This window comes from Rana temporaria, chromosome 5 (assembly GCF_905171775.1).
Source record: "Rana temporaria chromosome 5, aRanTem1.1, whole genome shotgun sequence".
In the NCBI taxonomy this organism is placed as follows: Eukaryota; Metazoa; Chordata; class Amphibia; order Anura; family Ranidae; genus Rana; species Rana temporaria.
In genome coordinates, this window is record NC_053493.1 from 401,179,657 (window position 1) to 401,200,859 (window position 21,203).

General features: G+C 45.4%; 1 protein-coding gene across 1 annotated transcript in view; it reads left to right on the top strand.

Annotated features, from left to right (window-relative positions):
- The window catches only part of TG (thyroglobulin), a 426,102-nt gene that overhangs the window by 375,266 nt on the left and 29,633 nt on the right, over positions 1–21,203 (top strand). Inside the window, exon 44 of the mRNA XM_040354673.1 lies at positions 6,191–6,372. Within this exon, the coding sequence (XP_040210607.1) occupies positions 6,191–6,372 (182 nt within the window). The remainder of the gene's footprint in view (positions 1–6,190; positions 6,373–21,203) is intronic.

Consider the following 21,203-nt stretch of genomic DNA (forward strand, 5'->3'; position numbering starts at 1 on the left):
AAGTTTAGAAATCCTTCTATAACCAATGTCATCAGTATGTTTTGCAACAATAAGGTTGCAAAGGTCTTGAGAAAGCTCTTTTCTTTCACCCATCATGAGATGTTTCTTGTGTGACACCTTGGTAATGAGACACCTTTTTATAGGTTGAGACTGAACCAGCTGATATTAATTTGCACTGACAAGGGGCAGGACTGCTTTCTAATTACTGATAGATTTCAGCTGTTGTCTTGGCTTTTCATGCCTTTTGCACCTCCCTTTCTTTAAATGTTCAATACTTTCTTCCTGTGCCAACCCAATTTTTTACACATAACTTGATTTCTGAACTTATTTGTTTTGGTTTCTTTGTATTTATGGATTGCATGGGTTGTTACCGACATGTGGTAAAAATGTCATGTCAATAGCCCCTTTAGAAATATATTTACCTAGAAAACTGGGGTTGTGTTCAATACTTATTTTACCGCTGTATATATACACACTACCGTATATACTCGAGTATAAGTTGACCCGAATATAAGCCAAGGCACCTAATTTTACCACAAAAAAATGGGAAAACATATTGACTCGAGTATAAGCCTAGGGTGAGAATGCAGCAGCTACTGTAAGTGGAAAAGAGGGTCAACAATGCCCATTTTCCGCCTCACTGTGCCCATTTGCCGCCTCACTGTGCCCATTTGCCGCCTCACTGTGCCCATTTCTCGCCTCACTGTGCCCATTTTCAGGCTCACTCTGCCCATAAGCAACCTCACTCTGCCCATAAGCAACCTCACTCTGCCCATAAGCAACCTTGCTGTGCCCATAAGCAACCTCACTGTGCCCATGTACCTTATCTCAGTATTGATGAGGAGGGAAGGAAATCGATATCACACAGTACATTGTCCCCTCTGATTCACAGCGGCGTTGTGTGTGTATAGGAAGTCCGCGCCATCCACGCTGCCTGCACCATCTACTGTAACAAAGCTCCGCCTCCTCCTCATCACGGACGGACAAGGAGGAGGCGGGGCGGCGTGGAATATATATTGTTTTGCTGGTCCGTGAGCAGCTGTCGGAGACCACAGAGGTGGTTGTTTTTACATAAATACTTAACTTGTCCTTAAGACTGCATTCACACCTTAGCGCGTCGTTTTGTACCGCGATTTGCCGCGACAAATTGCAGCGTTTTGTACCGCGATTTGCCGCGACAAAATGCGTCGTTTTTTAACCTTGTTTTCGCTGGAGGGGCGATTTACACATTGTCGGCTATGCCGAACGCCGAAGTCGCCTGAAAAAAAGGGTCAGGGACTTGTTTTGAGCTTCAGGCGTACGGCGTTTCGGCGTTCGGCATGGAGATGTGAACCATCTCCATAGAGAACCATGTTAAATCACCCCTCCAGCGTATTTTAGGCTGCAATAGCGTCAGGCTTCAGCCGTTAAAACGCCTAGGTGTGAATGGAGCCTTAAGATGAATAAGACAATCCAGGTACTGTAGTATATGTACAGCCATGATTTACTATGCTGTCCGATTACTTCCGTTTTTACTGGAAAAGTGATGTTGGGCTTTAAAGTTTGACTTTTTTTTTAACTTTATAGAAGTGATGGGATTCAGTTCTGTCAACACAGTACTATTTCCTCTTTGCGGTAGCCCCGTTCTGTCTCCAACCACTTCCTGCACATGGCAAATTGGGTAATCGTACATGCAGTGGAGAGGGACCGGTCTAAGAGTAGAAGCTATATCATGACATTAACTTACTGTATCATAAATTACATTATACAGTATACAAGGACTGTACCAAAAATAATGCAAAAGTGGACATAACTTTTTATTAGCTTACGTAGGTTGTTCAAATGTTACATGTTGGTAGAGTACCTCTTCCTCTATACTGTAGTAACTCTTCTTCTTCTTTTCATTGCAGGTAAGCATTGGATTCCAAGCAGAAGCAACAGGCCGTCATTGGGTTTTTGATGAAGTAGGGTTTCAGGATGTTCGACACTGATGGTCTCCCATTGGGTGGTTTGTCTTCATTTCTGGTTTCCCCTTTTCTAAACTTCTTCATCCATCTGTGGACATTGCTTATGTCATTGGTGTCATCTCCATAAACATTCTGGGCCGGATTCAGAAAGAGATACGACGGCGTATCTCCTGATACGCCGTCGTATCTCTGAGTTCCGACGGTCGTATCTATGCGACTGATTCAGAGAATCAGTTACGCATAGATATCCCTGAGGCCCCGTACACACGATAGAATCCATCCGCTGAAAAATCTCAGCGGATCGGTTTCAGCGGATAGATTCTATGGTGTGTACATTCCTGCGGATATTTATCCGCGGAAATTTCCCAATTCCAGCAGATAAAAATTTGTAGACAGGTCTACAAATCTATCCGCTTGAATTGGCTCCCATGGATCGATCCGGTGGTCTGTACAGACTCACCGGATCGATCCGTCCGAAGGGATCCCCCGCATGCGTCGTAATGATTCGACGCATGCGTGGAATTCCTTTTATGACAGCGTCGCCCACGTCGCCGCGTCATCATCGCGGCGACGGCGCGACACGTCATCGCGAGGGGATTTCGGCGCGGATTTCTATCCGATGGTGAGTACACTCCATCGGATCCAAATCCGTGGAAATCCTCTCGGTGGACCGTATCCGCGGATAAATCCTCTCGTGTGTACTAGGCCTCAGATCCGCCAGGTGTAAGGCCCCGTACGCACGAGAGGATCGATCCGCTGAAATTTATCCGCGGACCGTTTTCAGCGGATAGATCCCCTGGTGTGTACGATCCAGCGGATATTTTTCCGCAGATTTTTTCCCCCGGGGATGGATTTCGAGCGGATCAAGATTTCTTAGCATGCTAAGAAATCTATCCGCTGGAATCCAGTCCAGCGGATTGATCCGCTGGTCTGTACAGACTCAGCGGATCAATCCGTCCGATTCCATCCCTCGCATGTGTCGTAATGATTCGACGCATGCCTGGAATTCCTTATATGACAACGTCGCGCACATCATCGCGGCGACGGCGCGACACGTCACCACGGAGGGAATTCCGCGGGGATTTTGATCTCATGGTTAGTACAACCATGAGATCAAAATCCGCCAGAGGATTTATCCGTGGAAACGGTCCCCCGGACCGTTTCCGCGGATCGATCCTCTCGTGTGTACTAGGCCTAAGTGTAGGTGGCGCTTCCGTATTTTTACGCGAGGAATATGCAAATGAGGATTTACGCCGCTAGGTGGCACTTCCACCGGGATATAGTTACCCCTGCTATATGAGGCGTAGCTAATGTTAAGTATGGCCGTCGTTCCCGCGCCGAGTTTTGAAATTTTACGTTGTTTGCGTAAGTCGTTCGCGAATACGGATGGACGTAATTTACGTTCACGTCGAAACCAATGACATCCTTGCGACGTCATTTAGAGCAATGCACACTGGGATATGTACACGGACGGCGCATGCGCCGTTCGTAAAAAACGTCAATCACGTCAGGTCATCACACATTAACATAAAACACGCCCCCCCTTCCACATTTGAATTACGCGGCCTTACGCCGCAACACATACGTTACGCCGCCGTAACTAAGGGCGCAAGTTCTTTGTGAATAAAGAACTCGCGCCCAAAGTTAGAGCGGCGAAACGTATCGGAGATACGTTACGCCGAGTTGAGATACGCCAATGTATCTGAATCCAGCCCTCTGTAGTCTTCTGTGGATGTGGACAGCCTGCATTCCTTCTTCAAGAACTCAATCATAGCGTATTTCTTCTGCTTTGAAACCATTATTTACCTACAATGAAAAGTAAAGTTATTATGGTGGAAGAGTTATGCCGCGTACACACGATCGGACATTCCGACAACAAAACCGTGGTTTTTTTTTTTTCGACGGACTGTTGGCTCAAACTTGTCTTGCATACACACGGTCACACAAATGTTGCTCAGAAATTCCGATCCTCAAGAACGCGGTGACATACAACACTACAACGAGCCGAAAAAAATGAAGGTCAATGATTCCGAGCATGCGTAGGATTTTTGTGATTCGGAATTGCATACACACGATCGGAATTTCCGACAAGAACTTTTGCCGTTGGAAAAATAGAGAACCGGCTCTCAAACATTTGTTGTCGTAAATTCCGACGTACACACGGACGGAATATCCAACCAAAAGCTCACATTGAACATTTGCTGTCGTGTGTACGCGGCATGACTCTACCAAGTAAAGTCTAGCTTGGAATCCATTATCTACCTGAAATTATAAAGAGTTATTCTAAAGGAAGAGTTAGGCCCCGTACACACGACCGAACATGTCTGCTGAAACTGGTCCGCAGACCAGTTTCAGCGGACATGTTTGGTCGTCTGCACGTCCGACCGGACAATTTTCCGGCGGATCGGACAGGTTTCCAGCGGCAAATGTTTGTTAGCATGCTAAGAAACATGTCCGCTGGAAGCCTGTCCATGGGCCATGTTCGGTCGTCTGTACAGACTCACCGGACATGTCCGCTCGGCCGAAAGCCCTCGCATGCGTCGAAGTGATTCGACGCATGCGTGGAAGCATTGACCTTCCAGGGTCGCCGCGTCATCGTCGCGGCGACGGCGCGGCCACGTCACCGCGTATCCTGTCCGCAGGGATTTTGGTTTGATGGTGTGTACAACCATCAGACCAAAATCCGGCAGCGGACATGTCCGATGAAAACGGTCCGGTGGACCGTTTTCATCGGACAGTCCGTCCATGTGTACAAGGCCTTACTCTACCAACATGTGAAATCTAAACAATCTATGTACATTAAAGGAGAAGTAGGGCCAAGGCTTCTTTGGGCCTTTGTTTTCTCCCTTGGGTCACAAGAGTGCACCTAGTTCAGCACTCCTGTGACTAGCGGCTAAAGTCCACTGTTGGCTGATGTCAGTTGGTCCGGGTTCTGGTGTGATCCGGACATTAATGTCGGGATCCACCCAGATGCCTGGACCAGCAGCTGGCTCAGCCTCTCAGTGCACTGCTGACAGCCTGAGCCAGATGCTCCCACCCCTGCACAGCTTAGCGCTCCAGTGAGTGCTGGAGAGGCAGAGCAGAGAGACGGTTTCCGACAGTCACCATCGCTCTGCTCACTGAAGACCAAGAACTGAACGGTCAATGGTCTTTGATTGCTCATATCTCGGTCTTAGAGGCAACAGGGGACAGGTTGGATAACAGATTTAGTACAAGTATTTTTTTATAGAGGTCTACACAGCAGACAAAAAAGAACAACTAAGGGGAAAAAAGGGACAGAGAGATTTGGTTCTAAAATAGGGACAGTCCATTTAACTATGGAAGCTATGAAAAATTCACTGCACCCCAGGACCTAGACCAGGGGTAGCCAACCAGTGGCCTGGGGGCCACATGTGGCCCGCGGAGACCTCTAATGTGGCCCACGACCTCCTGATCTGGAATGGCGGGTTGGCAAGCCCAGATCGCAGGTTGCGGAGCAAAGCCCAGCGCTAGCTTATGCCACAGGCGGAGTCTATGGCAAAGTTCAGCTAACCCGCAGGATAGACACAGTGGGTAAAACATAGCACAGTGTGAAAGCAGTCGTAGGCTCTTTTCACGCAATCAGCCCAACCAAATGGGACCCTCAATTCACCTCGGACAGATGTCCGTTTACCCCGCCTACCTCCAATCCAAAAAACAGAAGGGAATTTGTCCCCTTCCATCTGGGTGGATCGGAGGGCCTATAGAGTAGTCGTAACCCTTCATCCGCCCGCTCCGCTCATTGTGGCCCGCGACTGGTTACCAAGTTGCTTAAGGCCCCGTACACACGAGAGGATCCATCCGCTGGAATTGATCCGCAGACCGGCTCCAGCGCATGCGTGGAATTCCTTATATGACAGCGTCGCGCACGTCGCCGCGTCATCATCGCGGCGACGGCGTGACACGTCATCGCGATGGGATTTCGGCGCGGATTTCGATCCGATGGTGAGTACACTCCATCGGATCAAAATCCTCGCAAATCCTCGAGAGGATTTATCCGCGGAAACGGTCCGGTGGACCGTATCTGCGGATAAATCCTCTCGTGTGTACTAGGCCTCAGTGGCCCTCGTGCTTCAAAAGGTTGGGCACCCCTGACCTAGACAAACTGGGCCAGCTTTGTGAGCCACACTGATAGCACAATTTCTAAAGAATTAGCTTTGTCCTCTTATTAAAAGGTCTCTAGGTCATATTTTCAGCTATGTAGAAAATGTCTTCTGTTCCATCAGAGATTTGAAGAAAGTCAAGGAAGAGGAGACAGCAAGATGTCCTTCTATCAGGCTCTTCAGAACTCCTTAGGAGGAGAGGAGATGAATCCGCTCGTCCAAGAGGCCGCTGTTTGGTTTTACTCTCTTCAACATTCCACTGATGATTATTCCAGCTTTTCCAGAGCTTTGGAGAACTCCACACGGTAAGTGACACCTTCTGAGACTGTCAGCCATAATAATCTATGGTGGTTTCCATAACAATAACACAAATACGTCTTAATCAATTGTAATCAATTTTTAATCAATTTTTAATCTATTTTAAGTATTAACCCTATTCTATCCAAAACTAAAATAAAGGTTTGGGCTTTAAAATCAAATATCTTCAAAGAACGCAGGCAAGACTTCTGCTGCAGTTCAGTTACTCTAAAGCCCTGTACACACGATCGGATATCTAAAGGAATCTTATCTGATGTATTTTTTCGACGGATATCCGATGAAGCTGACTTTCATCAGTCTTGCCTACATACTATCGGTCAAAAATCCGATCGTGTCCAAGCGGGGACGTAAAACACTACGACGTGCTGAGAAAAATGAAGTTCAATGCTTCTGAGCATGCGTCGACATGATTCTGAGCTATGAGTAAGCACTGAGTGTAGTGCGAAACGTCAGCTGTATGCCCCTGTCTTTGCTGTGATGTGTGGTGTTTGAAAACTTTTATCAATAAAAGGCAACCAAGAAGGTTTTTCCAGAGTGCGGCTGTCCAAACATTTCTTTCTACTAATGATTCTGAGCATGCGTGGATTTTTGACCGATGGACTTCCACACAGACGATCGCTTTTTTCTATTGTTTTTTTATCCATAGGAACATTTTAAAACATGTTCTATTTTTTTTTCACTGATGGAAAACAAACCGATGGGGCCCACACACGATCGGTTTGTCCGATGAAAACGGTCCATCGGTCTGTTTTCATCAGACAAACCGATCGTGTGTACAGGGCTTTAAAGTGTATGTAAAGCAAACCCTTTTTATAGCTTTAGATAAGTAAAGAAGAGTTAGAACAGTAATGATCAACTTAGTTTTATGTAGGGGGCTTCAGGGGGTGCACATAATATTCATTGAATACAGTACATTGATACAGAAAGCTGTCAAGAGGCAGCAGCCATGCAAATGGTCAGGCACATAAGATGGTCATAGACAGGACATATTCTACAGGAGATGGTCAGAGATTGGAGATATTCTACGGGAGATGGTCAAAGATTGGAAATATTCTACAGTAAAGATCAGAGACAGGAGATGGCCAGAGATTGGTGATTTTCTACAAGAGATGTGAGAGACGGGAGATATTCCACAGTAGATGGTCAGAGATAGAAGATAGCCAGAGATTGAAGATAATCTATAGAATATTGTCGAAGATTGGAGGTATTCTAAAGGCAAGGGTCAGAGACAGGAGATGGCCAGGGATTGAAGATGTTCTACAGTAGATGGTCAGAGACAGAAGATGGCTAGAAACCAGAGATATTCTCCAGAGGATGGTCAGAGATTGGAGAGATTCTACAGGAGATGGTCAGACATGGGCGTCCACTCCATAGGGCAAGGGGGTCATTTCCCCCCCCCTGGAATCGCCAGGGAGAGCCAGGAGCAGGGCCGAACTGGCCCTGGGGCCGCTTTAAGGAGTGACTGCAGCGCTCCCCTCCTTCTGTCCTCCAGCTCTCTTATCGTATGTCATGAAGCTGGGTTTGTGTGCAAGGTCTTGCCCCCTAGTTCGGCTCGTCTGATAGTCTTCTAGTGTTCTGGCTTTTACACAAGCCAAACTAGGGGGGGCGGTACCTTGCACACAGATCCAGCTCCGTGACATACGATACGAGCGCCAGAGGACAGAGGGAGGGGAGCGCCGTTTTATATAATTTACCAGGCCTGTGCTTTGTTTGTTCCAACGTCTGTTGCCACAGGTAACACTAGACTATTTTCTGATGTGTTTTTAGCAAGTCTGGAAACGCAGAGCAAACACAACACAGAGTTGTCGCCTACGGCATAGTTTCTAGTTGTTCCTTATTTAGAGTGCCTGTCCCTCTTCTGGAATCAAAACCATTTGTCCCTCATTCCAAAAGGTTCCTCTTTTAGACCTGAAATAAATATACTGTCAATATAGTGTAGTATTTCGGTAAAGGGGTGCTGTGTAATGTAAAGAGGGTCAGTGATGCAGGGTGCTGTGTAATGTAAAGGGGGCCAGTGATGCAGGGTGCGGTGTAATGTAAAGGGGTCCAGAGCTGTGGGGTGCTGTGTTATGTAAAGGGGTCCAGTGATGCACGGTGCTGAGTAATGTAAAGGGGTCCAGAGCTGTGGGGTGCTGTGTAATGTAAAGGGGTCCAGTGGTGCAGGGTGCTATGTAATGTAAAGGGGTCCAGTGGTGCAGGTTGTTGTGTAATGTAAAGGGGTCCAGAGCTGTGGGGTGCTGTTTAATGTAAAGGGGTCTAGTGGTGCAGGGTGCTGTAATGTAAAGGGGTCCAGTGATGCAGGGTGCTGTGTAATGTAAAGGGGGCCAGTGATGCAGGGTGCTGTGTAATGTAAAGGGGGCCAGAGGTGCAGGGTGCTGTGTAATGTGAAGGGGTCCAGAGCTGTGGAGTGCTGTGTAATGTAAAGGGGTCCGGAGCTGTGAGGTGCTGTGTAATGTAAAGGGGTCCAGAGGTGCAGTTGTGGAGAGGGGGTGCACAGTAGTGACAAAGAGATATTGAAAGATGCAGGGGGCACAGTGGAGTGTTTTTACATTTTAACGTGGGGGGTGGCGCTTTTAACCCCCGCTAGCGGTCGAAGAAAGGGTAAAATGCGTCTGTGTATCGCTGCTGCCGAAGCGCGCCCCCCCCCTGAAAAAATTTCAGCGGATGCCCATGTGGTCAGAGATTGGAAATATTCTACAAGACAGCATTCGAGACAGGAGATGGCCAGAGATTGGAGATTTTTTACAGGAGATGTGAGAGACTGGAGATATTCCACGATAGATGGCCGGAGACAGAGGATCGCCAGAGATTGAAGATAATCTACAGGATATTGTCGAAGATTGGAAGTATTCTACAGGTTAGGGTCAGAGACAAGAGATGGCCAGAGATTGAAGATGTTCTACAGTAGATGGTCAGAGACAGAAGATGGCTAGAAACTGGAAATATTCTACAGTGGATGGTCAGAGACGGGTAGATTGGAGGTATTCTACAAGAGATAATCAGAGACAGGAGATGGCTGGAGATTAGAGATATTCTACAGGAGATGGTCAGAGATTGTAGATATTCTACAGGAGATGGTCAAAGATTGGAGATATTCTACAGAAGATGGCCAGAGATTGAAGATAATCTACAGGATATTGTCGAAAATTGGAGGTATTCTACAGGTGAGGGTCAGAGACAGGAGATGGCCAGAGATTGAAGATGTTCTACAGTAGATGGTCAGAGATAGAAGATGGCTGGAGATTGAACATAATCTACAAGATATTGTCGAAGATTGGAGTTATTCTACAGGTGAGGGTCAGAGACAGGAGATGGCCAGAGATTGAAGATGTTCTACTGTAGATGGTCAGAGACAGAAAATGGCTAGAAACTAGAGATATTCTACAAGAGATGGTCAGAGACGGGAGATGGGTAGATTGGAGGTATTCTACAAGAGATAATTAGAGATAGGAGATGGCTGGAGATTAGAGATATTCTACAGGAGATGGTCAGAGATTGGAGATATTCTACAGAAGATGGCCAGAGATTGAAGATAATCTACAGGATATTGTCGAAGATTGGAGGTATTCTACAGGTGAGGGTCGGAGACAGGAGATGGCCAGAGATTGAAGCTGTTCTACAGTAGATGGTCAGAGACAGAAGATGGCTGGAGATTGAACATAATCTACAAGATATTGTCGAAGATTGGAGTTGTTCTACAGGTGAGGGTCAGAGACAGGAGATGGCCAGGAATTGAAGATGTTCTACAGTAGAAGGTCAGTGACAGAAGATGGCTAGAAACTGGAGATATTCTACAGGAGGTGGTCAGAGACAGGATATGGCTAGAGATTAGAGATATTCTACAGGAGATGGTTAGAGATTGGAGGTATTTATAGTTCTCCTCAGAAATTTTATAAAAAATAAAATAAAAAAGAGAAAAGGGAAGGACAGAGCAAAAAAGTATTATAGTGTGATAAAATAAACCAAACCATTTAAATACCGAAATCCAGTCTAAAGAATATGTTTTCCTTCACTGGCTTTTGTGAGCATCTAGATATGAAAAACACAGACCGCTGTCTGCAGAGGCCCTGAAGGCCACACAATATGTACCAAAATGTTTGCTTTTTGGGCATCAGGGGGTTATAACCTCTGTCAGTTTAGTTTATGATGTCTATGTCACATTGAGGAGATTTATTATCACTTCCTGACCCGTAGACACATTAGGAAGTGAGAGGAAATCTCTCCAAAGCAACATAAATCCATTCTTAAGCCTCGTACACTCGGTTCAATTGTTGGCAGGGGATTGTCTGTTGACAGACTGTTGTCCTAAAATCTTACCGTTAGTACGTTTCTTTTGACAATTGTTGTCCAATTTTCGGCCAACAAATGTTGGATGACAGGCTAGTAAATTTTCGGCGGACAACGGCGTGGCATCTGATATTCGTATGGTCAGTACACAAATCCTTCACACAAAAGTCGAAAGTACAAACAAACATGCTCGGAATCAATGCTTACAAAACACAAAATTAGCAGAAGGGCCCAATGGGTGGCGCTCAAGAGCTGAAATTCCTTGTAGTATGTCACTACGTTCGTGTTTGTGGCACGATAATTGTGTACAGTTAGTATGCAAGACAAGATCCTGGCACACGCCCTTTTGAAAAAATCAGAAGCTCGGTTGGCCAACAATCGTACCATATGTATGAGGCTTAATAAGTATCACCAATGGAAAATATACTCCTACCTCCAGTTCTAGTGACAACTGTAAAAGTTTCCCATTACCAGTGTACCATGAAGCATGCAACCAAAGTCCGAATGGGCCCTTAAAGCAGGGTTTGACAAATTTGCTTGGAATCTAGGAGCCAGCTAAAAAAGTTAGGAGCCAGAAAACGCACCCCGTCCTGCCGTGCTTGCACGCAGAAGTGAACGCATACGTGGGTAGCGCCCACATATGTAAACGGTATTCAAACCACACATGTGAGGTATCGCCACGATTGGTAGAGGGAGAGCAATAATTCTAGCCCTAGACCTCCTCTGTAACTCAAAACATGCAGCCTGTAGATTTTTTTAAACGTCGCCTATGGAGATTTTAAAGGGTAAAAGTTTCTCGCCATTCCACGAGTGGACGCAATTTTGAAGCGTGACATGTTGGGTATCAATTTACTCGGCGTAATATTTTCTTTTCCAATATAAAAAAATTGGGCTAACTTTACTGTTGTCTTATTTTTTAATTAAAAAAAGTGTATTTTTTCCCCCAAAAAAGTACGCTTGTAAGACCGCTGCGCAAATATGGTGTGACAGAAAGTATTGCAACGAACCGCCATTTTATTCTCTAGGGTGTTAGTATAAAAAAATATATATATAATGTTTGGGGGCTCTAATTAGAGGGAAGGAGGTGGCAGTAAAAACAGTGAAAAACACAATACAATTGCTGTTTTACTTGTCATGCCAAGATCACAGAAGGAAGCTTAGGCCTGCAGAAAGCCGCAAAGCCTCGGCCTCAATTACCGGCCGGCGCGCCGCGATCGCGGGGAGGTGGGGGTGCACGGAGACACAGGATGGGGTATCGCGTCAGGCCGCGCCGGCCGGTTATTGAGGACGCGGCTTTGCGCCCTTCTGCAGGCCTAAGCTTCCCCGGACACCAAGTCGCTATTGTCGCAATTGCGACTGGGCGCCCGGATTTTGTCGAAATCTGCCTTAAAGATATTGCATAGTCTGCGTCTGGCCTTTGATCTTTTATCATTCCATTTCAGCTATGTTTGAAGATGAATAAAAAATTGATGAGCGCAACTTTCTAATATTAAAAAATCACATGTACTGTATGTGGTAAACTGACAAATGAATCATATGCAAATATCTACTGTGCAAAATGAGCAATAATCATACTGTGCAAAATAATCGATACATCAAAAATTTGCATATGATTTATTAGTCAGTTTAGCACATACATGTGATTTTTTACTATTAGAAAATTGCGCTGATCACTTTTTTATTCATTACCAATTTGTGTGCACTGTGTACACTTTAGGTCTAGCAGAAATTTTCCACATTATTATTTAGATTAGATTGATTCACTTGATAGCGCGAAGGACTAAACTTTCCATTATGTTAGAAGATGATTCATCTGCATTGACGGTGCACGGCTGTCCCTACAGGTCTGTCTTTGCAGAACATATACTAAACATTAGCAGCAGAGAGTCTGAACTTCCCTCTAACCACAGCGGGCCGGATGTGTGATATGACCTCAGTTAAATTTATACGCAAATAATCCTGTACATAATCCCCCAGGGACATGACACTTTTTCTGCACTTGTGCTAGTTGGTACAAAAATTACTTAATTTTTAGATGAGATTTCATAATGGATCAGTGGCGGCTGGTGCTCCAAATTTTTGGGGGGGCGCTAACGTAAAAAAAAAAAAAAAAGAAAGAAAAAAATTGCAGCCTCACTGTGCCCATCAAATGCAGCCACTGTGCCATCAATTGTCACCACTGTGCCATGCCATCAAATGCAGTCACTGTGCCATGCCATCAAACGCAGCCACTGTGGCATCAATTGTCACCACTGTGCCATGCCATCAAATAGTCACTGTGCCATGCCATCAAATGCAGCCACTGTGGCATCAATTGTCATCACTGTGCCATGCCATCAAATGCAGTCACTGTGCCGTGTCATCAAACGCAGCCACTGTGGTATCAATTGTCACCACTGTGCCATGCCATCAAACGCAGCCACTGTGCCATCAATTGTCACCACTGTGCCATGCCATCAAACGCAGCCACTGTGCCATAAATTATCACCACTGTGCCATACCATCAAATGCAGTCACTATGCCATCAATTCGCACCACTGTGCCATGCCATCAAACCCAGTCACTGTGCCATGCCATCAAACGCAGTCGCTGTGCCATGCCATCAAACGCAGTCGCTGTGCCATGCCATCAAACACAGACACTGTGCCATCAATTATCACCACTGTGCCATGCCATCAAATGCAGTCACTATGCCATCAATTCGCACCACTGTGCCATGCCATCAAACGCAGTCACTGTGCCATGCCATCAAACGCAGTCACTGTGCCATGCAATCAAACGCAGTCGCTGTGCCATGCCATCAAACACAGACACTGTGCCATCAATTGTCACCACTGTGCCATGCCATCAAACACAGCCACTGTGCCCCTCAATAGTCGCCACTGTGCCAATTGTCACCACTATGCCCTTTAATTGTCGCCACTGTGCCCATTGTTGCCAATGTGTATGTCACTGTGCCCTTTAATTGTTGCCACTGTGCCCATTGTCACTACTGTACCCATTGATGCCACTGTGCCCTTTGTCGCCACTGTGCCCATTGATGCCACTGTGCCCTTTGTCGCCTCTGTGCCCATTGTCACCGCTGTGCCCTGTAAAATGCACTTACCTTAATCCTTCCATGTCTCTCGATGTCTTCTCCCGCCTTGGTGACGCTTAAGCCAATCAGGTTACCGATAACCAGAATCGGCGAACCTGATTGGCTGAGACGGCCGTCAGTCTTATCCAAGGGACGCCCCCCCTGTGCGTTCCAAGGAGAAGACATCCGGGAGCCGAGGGCTGTACTCGGAAAGCCTATCAGAGCCGCTGGCTCTGATAGGCACTTCCGCAAGCCAACCAGCTACCGTTATTCAGGTGGCCGGCGCTCAACATCCGGCCACCTGAATAGACCAGCGGCAGCTGACAACAATAACATACATTCATGCAATGCATGAATGTATGTTATTTTCAGTGGCAGTGCGGAGCCAGAGGGGGCGGCGCTCCAGCGCCCTCTATGGACGGACCGCCGCTGTTTATGATGTCAGCAAAATCAGGCTGTATGCAGAGCACAAATCTCCTGTCTCCTGTGCTAATAATGATATAATGCATCTTAAAACCTAAAAACCCACTCCTCCAAGTTAACAGACATAACCATATATGTATGTTCTCAGCTCCTCAGCATGACTGCCTAGAGCCCTGGCCAGCTTGGCCTTTTATTCGTAAATCACAAAAGAAATTACCAACAGGAAGTGACGGCTCCAGCAGCCAATCACTTCCTCCATGGGAAGTGACATCACAGGATGTGACCTCCACACAGGAAATGACCATATAAGGATTTGACAACACAGGATGTGACAATATAGGAAACCAATCAAACAGGGCTAGTTAAATACAAACAACATGAATAATACAACAACCAATGAACTCAGTTCCTGACGAGGGGAGCTTATCTGCAGGTGTACGCCCATGGCACCATAAATATGTTGATCAGGCATACAGGAGGTAACAAGAGCGCACATCCGCTAAACCGATAATGCGTTTGCAGAGCGGACACATCCCCGCAGATGAACGTCTGTGCATCACACAGGCACCCTTTCGCCGGCAGACATTTCCTCACTCTGCAAACTTCTCTCTCCGACAGGAAGTTTCCCACTACCTAACGGATCTCAACCAGCGTCAGTCTGCCCCAGTCAGCTCTTTAGAGCGGGTTGCGGGAGAACTAACAATGGGTGACACTATGACAATACATATTAAATACATTAAATACATCTTCAACACTGCAAATATTGACTCTTTGCATAAACGTCATGTACCGTATTTATCGGCGTATACCACGCACTTTTTTGCCCTGAAATTCAGGGCAAAATCGTGGGTGCGCGGTATACGCCGATACCCGCTTTCTCGTGCCGAGTTTGAATACTGCGCCGACATATACAGAGCACAGTACACTCGTGTTTTGTCGGGCAGTCTCGGCTCCTCTCGCGCTGACGTCCTGGACGTACAGGACGTCAGCGTGGGAGTAGCCGAGCCTGCCCGACAATACACAAGTGTACTGCGCTCTGTATATGTCGGCGCAGTATTCAAATTTGGCGCGGTAAACGAGCGGGGAGGACGCGAGGACGCCGCAGAAGGACGTCGGACCCGACGAAGAGGACACCCGAAGCCGCAGACGGACACCGGACCCGACGAGGCCGCCGATGGACGCCGCGCAAGACACCAAAACTGTAAGTACAAAAAAAATTTTTTTCCACAGGAATTCGGGGCAACTTTAGGGGTGCGCGCTATACGCGGGAGCGCGCTATACCCCAATAAATACAGTAATTGTCAATAAAAGCCTTTGACACTTCTGAAATGCCTGTAATTATACATCAGTATCTGATAGTAACTTCTGACTAATGCCCCATACACACGATCGGAATTTCCGTCGGGATAAACTCAGACAGATTTTTCTGACTGAATTCCGTTCAAGCTGTCTTGCATACACACGGTCACACCAAAATTCCGACCGTCCAAAACGCAGTGACGTACAACACTATGACGAGCCAAGAAAAATTAAGTTCAATGCTTCTGAGCATGCGTCGACTTGATTCTGAGCATGCGTGTTTTTTTTTCTCCGTTGGAGTTCCACACAGACGATCGGAATTTGCGATAGAAGTTTTTTTCATCGGAAAAAAAGAGAACATGTTCTCTTTCTAAGTCCGTCGGAATTTCCGATGGAAAAAATCCAATGGGGCACACACACGGCTGGAATATCCGATGAAATAATTCCGGCAATAAAGATCTAAAAACACTGAAGCAGCAGACTTTGAAAATAAATATTTGTGTCATTCTCAAAACTTGACTACTGAGGTGAAATGAGCCCAGGTAACCATTAACTGTAACATAGATGTATATAAACCTTCCCCCTTACCCTATTAAATAAACACGCTTACAACCATTAGGCTGGAAAGGGCAAGGCCACAGCTTTATTAAATCCAAACATAACATGTGAACATTTTTCAACCAGTGCCAGTCACAGTTGTACTGTGAGCACACAATTCCAAAGGGGGGAGGGGCCTGTCCTTACCATAAGTGCTGGACAGGCCGCCTACTTCCAATTTCCATCAAGGGCATGGCCCATTACAGCCATTTTATGCTGGCAAGGTCAAGAAAACCGCAGCAAGCTGTGACATACCATAGAAAAAAGGGGCGGGAGGGTGGGCAGCTCTTCCAAGCACGTTTTCCTAAAATACCCAGAATTCCCTGGGGCGATCCATTTACCCGAGCTCAGGCCCATCCCATCCCCCAAATTAACCAATCCTTGGGTGACCACGACCTTGTCCTGTACCTGGCCATGCCCCCATCAGTCAAGGCTTTCTTTCCCTAAGGGGCTCAAAAGGCCTTCATTTGGCCATGGTTATAGCTTCAGTTGATTGAGTTTTAAGCCCTCATTACTCTATCCAAACTCTAATGCCGCGTACACAAGATCATTTTTCGGGTTTGTAAAAAACAACGGGCCAGATTCAGGTACCTGCGCTGCGGCATAACGTATCTCGTTTACGTTACAGCGCCGCAAGTTTTCAGCGCAAGTGCTTGATTCACAAAGCACTTGCCTGTAAACTTGCGGCGGTGTAACGTAAATGCGTTCGGCGCAAGCCCGCCTAATTCAAATGGGGCGTGTACCATTTAAATTAGGCGCGTTCCCGCGCCGAACGTTCTGCGCATGCTCCATTAGGAAATTTCCCGCCGTGATTTGCGTGAAATTACGGCGCCCCGACGTGTTTTTTGAACGGCGACGTGCGTTACGTCCTTTCGTATTCCCGGTCGTCTTCCGCAAAAAAAAAAAAATTTAAATTAGACGCGGGAACGACGGCCATACTTTAACATGGCTGGTCTAAATCTAAGCCATGAAATAGCAGGCGTAAGTTTGCGACGGGAAAAGCCGACTAGCGACGACGTAAGAGAATGCGACGAACGCGCGTACCTTCGTGGATCGCCATAAACAGCTAATTTGCATACCCAACGCGGAAAACTATGCAAACTCCACCCAGCGGGCGCTGGAGTATTACACCTCTAGCAAAGCGCGGTGACGTACAACACGTACGACGGCACTATAAAAGGGGAAGTTCCATGCGGATGGCGCCACCCTTTGGGATGCTTTAGCTGATTTTGTGTTAGTAAAAGACGATTTGCGCTTTTCTGTCTGTTACAGCGTGATGAATGTGCTTACTCCATTACTCCATACGCTTCCGTCTCATAACTTGCTTCTGAGCATGCACGGGTTTTTCACATTGTTAAAGCCCACACACGATCATTTTTTACACCCCTAAAAACAACAATGTATAAAACGTCGTCAAAAAATAAAGCATGTTCTAAAAAAAAAAAATTCAGAACCCGAAAAACGCTCTGAAGCCCACACACGATAGTTTTAAATTACATTTTTAAAAAACATTGGGCCAGATTCACAGTTGAAATACGTATTTTTTTAAAATTTTCCGCATCGTAGCGTTGTTTTGAATCCTCAAAACAAGTTACGACGGCTTTAGGTTTCGATCCGACAGGCGTACGGCTTCGGATTGTAGGTGTAATTCTCCGGCGCCCGCTGGGTGGAGTTTGCGTCATTTTCCTGCGTCGGGTATGCAAATTAGATGTTTACGGTGATCCACGAAGGTACGCGCATTCGTCGCATTCGCTTACGTCGTCGCTAGTCGGCTTTTCCCGTCGCAAAGTTACGAGTCCTCTTTAGGTGGTGTAAAATTACACCATCCATGTTAAAGTATGGCCGTCGTTCCCGTGTCCAATTTTTTTTTTTTGCATAAGACGTCCGGGAATACGAAACGACGTAACGCACGTCGCCGTTCAAAAAATACGTTGGGGCGCCGTAATTTCCCGCAAAGCACGGCGGGAAATTTCCTAACGGAGCATGCGCAGAACGTTCGGCGCGGGAACGCGCCTAATTTAAATGGTACACGCCCCATTTGAATTAGGCGGGCTTGCGTCGGACGGCTTTACGCTACACCGCCGCAAGTTTACACGCAAGGGCTTTGTGAATCAAGCACTTGCGGCGGAGTAACGTAAAGGGGATACGTTACGCCGCCGTAATTGTTCGTGAATCTGGCCCAAAGTTTTTTTCAACCCGAAAAATGATTGTGTGTACACGGCATACGTTTATAAAACTCTATAAAAAAGGTTTTGACATTCAAAATGGTTTATTAATGGAATGTCCATACAACTGTTATAGATATAAAATAAAATAAATATATCATAATGCTGGGTAGTAAGATTACTACCCAGCATTATAATATATTTATTTTATTTTTTTTATAAAAAAAAATTCAAAGAAATGGAATGACACTTTAAATTACTGATATCAGGAGAAACCTGTTTGGCCAGTCGGCTGCTAATAGCTGTTTCTGCTTGTTGCGATGTTATTTCCCCCGAACAGTAGCACAATCTGCCTTCTGTCTATAGGAGTTCATACGCGTCGGCCAGAGGAAGAATGGGAATGTTTTATATCATGTACAAACATATACAGTGTATTATAGGACACATGAAAGGGTTGTATGTAGACGTGTCCCAGATAGAGGCCTGGAGGTAGGCTCGGGCTACAATCCTACACTGAGCCGACTGTTTAAAGGGTCACTAAAGAAAAAAATTTTTTAGCTGAAATGACTGTTTACAGGGCATAGAGACATAATAGTTAACTGATTCCTTTTAAAAATGATTAAAAATAGATAAAAAAACAATCATATAATGTGCCTGCAGTGTAGTTTCGTTTTTGCTGTTGTTTGCTGGTTCTCTGATGTACAGAGAGCCACTAGAGGGCAGTCAGCCAATAGAGATCAGTGATACTTTGTCTAAAACTCCTCAGCACCAATCCAGTTTAGTTTTACACACAGTAATCACACCTCCTTGATTAGTGACCACCGTGAGAAATCTCCCAGTACTGTGGTGATCAGGAAACAGGCAACCAGGAAGTGTCCAGAACAGAGAGGATTTACAGCAACATCAAAGCAAAAACGAACAATGAGGACATGAAACCAGGACTGCAGCAAGGTAAAGGAAGCTATTTAGCTAAAAAAAAAAATTCCTTTAGTGACCCTTTAATGTATCACCGTAATATTTTCATAGTGTTTTCTCGGCTTGAAATTCTTTGCTCATCATCCGATGGCCTGTATATTTTCTATATCAATGATATAGACACAGATAAAGGGTAGGAGATAATAGACATGTGCAATTTTTTTCGTTACAAATTCGTTTTTTTAATGAATTTTCGACAAATTTGTTAACTTGAAAACATCCAAATTAACGAAAAAAAACTTTTAACAAATTAATATTTGAAAATTCGAAAAATCATAAATTCAAAAAATCATAACTTTGTAAATTTGAAAAATCATAACTTTGTAAATTGGAAAAAAATCATAAATTCGTAAATTTGAAAATTCGAAAACCCGGAAATTTGAAAATCGGAAATAATTAAATTATAGGTATTGGAATTTCCTTTCAAATTTGACTGTGAAGCCCTGTACATACAATCGGCTATCTGGTGGAATCTAGTCCAATGGATGCTTTCGTCGGATATCCGATGAAGCTGACTTTCATTAGTCTTGCCTACACACCATCAGTCAAAAATCCGACCGTGCCAAAACGCGGTGACGTAAAACACAACGACGTGCTGAAAAAAAATGAAGTTCAGTGCTTCCGAGCATGCGTCGACTTGATTTTGAGCATGCGTGGATTTTTAACCGATGGACTTCCACACAGACGATCATTTTTTTCTATCGTTTTTTTTATCCATAGGAACATTTTTAAACATGTTCTATTTTTTTTCATCGATGGAAAACAAACCGATGGGGACCACCCACGATCGGTTTGTCAAATGAAAACAGTCCATCGTTCTGTTTTCATCAGACAAACCGATCGTGTGTACAGGGCTTTAGTGAACGTAACAAATACGAATTTATCCAAAGTTACGAATTATCCGTAATAATGAATGCCGTATCTAAACTGATGGAACGTAACACATTAATAATAATAAATATCAATACTAATAAGTGGTGATGTCACTTCCACTGGCCCGACTTGTTTCATCACAGCAGACGTCATCAAGGGATCACAGGCAGGGCCACCATCAGGAATTATGGGGCTCCTTACACAGCTTCAGGCAAGGGCCCCCTGGAGCAGAGAACCGAGGGGGCAAAGGGGCTGCCGCGAATCACAGGGGCTGCCGCGAATTGAGAAGCGGGGGGAGCTGCCGCTAATTGAGAGAATTTAGAAGCGGGGGGCTGTGAATTGAGAAGCAGGGGGGGGTGCCACGAATTGGGGGGGGGGGGGGGCTAGGGACCTCTGGGCCCTTTAAGAAAAAGAAAAAATAAATAATAATAATAAAAAAAAAAATATATATATATATATATATATATATATATATATATATATATATATAAAAGGGGGGGGGTAGCCTCTGGGCCCTTTGATAAAAAGAAAAAAAATATATATAAAATAAATATTTTTATAAAATAAAAAGGGTCGGTTGCCATCTGGGTCCCTGGGGACCTCTAATAAAAAATAAATACAAAATATATATTTTTGTTTTATAAAAAAAAAGGGGGGGGTTGCCATCCGGGGCCCTGGGGACCTCCGGGCCCTTTAATAAAAACAAATAAAATGTTAAAAAAAAAATGTTATAAGAAAAGATTTTTAAAAAAGGGGGGTTGCCATCTGGGGCCCTGGGGACCTCCAGGTCCCTTACAAAAAAAAACAAGGGGGTTGCCATCCAGGCCCCTGGGGGGCCTGTACCCCCCTGATGGCGGATACATAGCAGAATAGGAGGGGGGGCATTTTTATGAGCAGTTATGGCTGAGCGGGAATTCCAGCCTGTTGTCCAATAATAGCAACATTTTTGAGTTAAAGGAACCCATGGAGAACTTTGGAGGGATTTGGGGTTTAGATAAACTTTAATCAGCCAGTCGCATACAATTAGGTAGATTCACAAACAGTTTGGGCCGGCTTATCAGTAGATAAGCCGACCTAACTCAGAATCTACGCCAACTTATGTTTAAGTGTATGCTCAAACAGA